The sequence below is a fragment of the Notothenia coriiceps genome, unplaced genomic scaffold, assembly GCF_000735185.1.
Source record: "Notothenia coriiceps isolate Sejong01 unplaced genomic scaffold, NC01 NC01_scaffold00032309, whole genome shotgun sequence".
Lineage (NCBI taxonomy): Eukaryota > Metazoa > Chordata > Actinopteri > Perciformes > Nototheniidae > Notothenia > Notothenia coriiceps.
In genome coordinates, this window is record NW_011365010.1 from 1 (window position 1) to 3,720 (window position 3,720).

General features: G+C 37.2%; 1 protein-coding gene across 1 annotated transcript in view; it reads right to left on the reverse strand.

Moving 5' to 3' along the window:
* Positions 1-1,396: 1,396 nt before the first annotated feature.
* LOC104960731 (ubiquitin carboxyl-terminal hydrolase 32-like) overlaps positions 1,397-3,720 on the reverse strand; it is a 5,602-nt gene continuing 3,278 nt past the window's right edge. Inside the window, exon 2 of the mRNA XM_010788887.1 lies at positions 1,397-1,714. Within this exon, the coding sequence (XP_010787189.1) occupies positions 1,506-1,714 (209 nt within the window). The 3' untranslated portion in view covers positions 1,397-1,505. The remainder of the gene's footprint in view (positions 1,715-3,720) is intronic.

Sequence of the window (3,720 nt, forward strand, 5' to 3'; positions counted from 1 at the left end):
ACCTAATTAGAGTCAAACTACTAGCTTATTGGTTATGAACAAGACTTCACTTTAGAATAGGGAACATGTTCTTAGATATAAATGCCTAATTAGAGTCAAACTACTAGCTTATTGGTGATGAACAAGACTTCACTTTAGAATAGAGAACATATTCTTAGATATAAATACCTAATTAGAGTCAAACTACTAGCTTATTGGTTATGAACAAGACTTCACTTTAGAATAGGGAACATGTTCTTAGATATAAATACCTAATTTTGAGTTATTTAGACACAATTAACACTTATAGTTTCATGTCTTGTTACATAAGAATAGATCATATTTGTTAAGTGTTATTCTGGGAGAATTACTATTCTTGTGCTACTACTGCCTTATTAGGCCCATATTGAGCAGAGCATATTAAGACCCAAACTCATGTACAACAACTTCCTTACTTGCAATAAATAAGCACTAATTAGATGGTTATTGAGGAAAAACTCTCAACTAATGGCGTATTACTTGTAGAATATGGTCATGTAGAATAAGGCATTAATAAGTGTTTTATAATGACTAATAAAGAGCCAATATACTGCTAATATGCATGTTAATTAACAACTAGTTGATGGTTAATTTGTGTACCTTAATATAAATTGTTACCACTTTTTTCATTCATTCATTATTTCAAGAGAAATAGCTAGCCATAAGTTGTTGTTGTTTTTCTTTCTATTACTGCATTTGTTAATTAACTACATAAAAATACAGTAACTAGTGAGCTTTAGAGATATTGTAGATGTTTTTCAAACTTTAAACAGAACCTCAACCATGTTTTCACTCTTCAAGCTCAGCTAGGCTAATGGCTAACTGTGTTGTTTTTTCGTACTACTGGTATAACACACAGAAACTGGGGAGTTTACAGTAATGTGACTTGCTTTTTACCCATGTTTTTACTCTTTAAGCTGAGCTAGGCTAACTATATTCTGACAAACTCTGCAGTTGATTTCTTGTCTCACTCTCAGAAATAAAGATAACAAATGTATTTCCCAATGAGAAACTATTCCGTTAAATAATGTTTGGGATACTTTAAATTTGTATTTTTAACACAGAGTGCATTGTACCTACATTGTAGGGCTGTTCGATTTGGAAAGATTATTGCAATTATTTGGACTGATATTGCAATTGCGATACCATTTACTATATCATTTGCTATATTTGAGAGAAGGATCATTTTTGAAACATTATTCACATTATAATGTTTATACATATTTTAATGATCATGGTGTGTCTTTTTCTGTACAGTATCTGTACCAAAACAAGTATTTGTTATAAGTCTGTAAAATACCGTTTTAAATCCAGGACTCTGCAGGACCACAACAAATAATTTAGAATGATATTTTCACATATTTAGCATTTACTTACTGATTATTGCGAATAGGATAACATTTTGATTAATCCTGCAGCCCTATTCATAACTACACTTTTACTTTCTTCTTCTAATAAATATCCAAGCATCAATCCATTTCCTGCTTTCACCCACACATCCACACACACATCCTTGCCTTCATGGGGTCGGTGTTGACCAGAGGCTGGTTGTCGATGGCTCCGGGTCTCTGTGCTATCAGCTGGGAGGGAAGGTGGCCATTGGCTCCAGAGAAACACTGATTGTTGTTGTCCGACACGTTGTGCTGACGGGCGAAGCAGCTCTCTGTCGCAGAGGGAGTGACCTGGGGGCTCAGGGCTGCTTGCACACAAGGGGGGAGAGCATACATGTACTGTAATGTTTCACTGTAATAGCGTTATCTCCATGGCAACAATTAGATTCAGTACAGCAACAGTGAGTGGATAGTCATCAATTGACTGCTCTGAGATTCTCTTTTAATTTGGGGAGAATGCTTGGAAAGAAGCATTTTGTAATATATACCTGAATCAAATCAGTTTATTTCACGGCTTAATGGAATACTTAATTGTGATTGCTCAATTTAGATTTTCATTTTTTCCTGTAGTAGAACGTTGCTAAGGACGCTCTGATCAAGGGACTTTGTGCAGTCATATCAATCCACAGAAAGAAGTCTGGTCAAATGAATTCCAGCTGTGGTCAAAAAAACATTAGTTTTAGAAAATTCATATTTCTATTTCTGAAGTGTAAATTGGATTCATGATGTCTTAACTTTCCCAATTAAGGCGAGACACCCCAGGTGAATAGGGTAATTTTTTTAACTTGAAGGTATCAGCTAGAAATTTCTCCAGTTAATTACTTACAATAAGGCAATTGTCTTTTGTATTACAAGTTTTCTGAAATAGCATGTTTAAATATGCAAATTAGCCATTATCTCATCAAATATGTGCATATTTTAACACATTTCAGGAATCGAAATCTGAACTTTGGATAAAGCCAGGTTCAAAATTCTTGTTTTATTTTGTAGTCATATTAGTATCTAAGGCTTTTACAGAAGGGATTTTGGATATCTCTTTTTATCACTCCATAAATCAGAAAATACTGTCAACAGCCCTAAAATATCAATTTTTGCCATGTTTTTAGCAGGTAGGACTCAGTGACGCCTGAGGCTACGGCTGCCGTGGTACTCACGGGGGTTACCTGTCTGACATCCTGACCCTTTGGAAGCAGGGGCAGTGGGTGCCTCCTCTCCAGTGAACTGCGACACAGGGTCGAGGAAGCCTCCGGGTGGACTTCTAGCCAGTCCAGTCGTGAATCCCTTTTTTTAGTATGGTTCAAGGGATATCACAAATGAAGGACAGACAAAAGAAGAGGACAGGGGTAATCACAAATGAAGGACAGAAAAAGAAAGAACGACTAAAGAGTACAGGAGGTCGAGGACAGAAACTGGATGTAACGGAAGAAAACACGACGAAAAGGAATCATTAAACAAGAATTCCGTCTCTAGTGCCGTCCGTTTTTGTAGGGCAAAAGTTCGTGCCAGTTAAAATCTAAACACGATAAAACTATAAGATATTGTACAAAAGGAAGGCCGAAAACTTCCTTTCTGCAGTGTTTTATGTGTAAATTCACAAATAAACTGATATCAAACAGATAAACGCCAGTCATATAAAGAGGATCTTAAGGTCCGGTTTTCAATCGAAAGGATTGCATTGTATTTCATGGCCTGGCGACACACGTGGTACAGTTGTCTCTATGGAGCAATCTTTCGAACAAGGAGGAGCGGTTAGAGTAGCCTAGGTTTATATCCAGGTAAGAGGAAACATAGTCGTTGGTAGACCTTTCGTGTTTCCGCCAGAATTTGGTTCTTGCTTTAGGAGTAACCGACCACAGGTTAAAGTGGTGGTTGCACTAAGGCAAGTCTACGCAGTGCACCACACGATTTTGTGAAAGGACCAATCGAAGGCGATCTTACGATGTAGAGTTGTGTTACGTTTTGTTGCTCCGCTTTTTTTTTCAAATTGTCTCTTCTACTTGTTGTTAATAGGGAACGTCGCTCGTCTAATATGTTTTTTGTTCTACTGGGGCTTGTACTTTATGGAAGTGACTCACCGCAGACTCCGCGTTCGGACAGTAGCGTTTCTTGTCCTCCCCGAATCGATGCGCGGGTGACGTTAGATTTCCAGAAAGAGTTTTACTCAAAAAGGGGATGAGGCTCCAGTTTTAAAGTTGAAGTCATCCGTGCTCTGTGTCGGGTTCTCGCGGTCATATAAGGATACGTTATAATACTTCCGAAATAATGTCTGTTTCCAAACAATTATATAGTAAGTATCGACTTAAGTATGTTG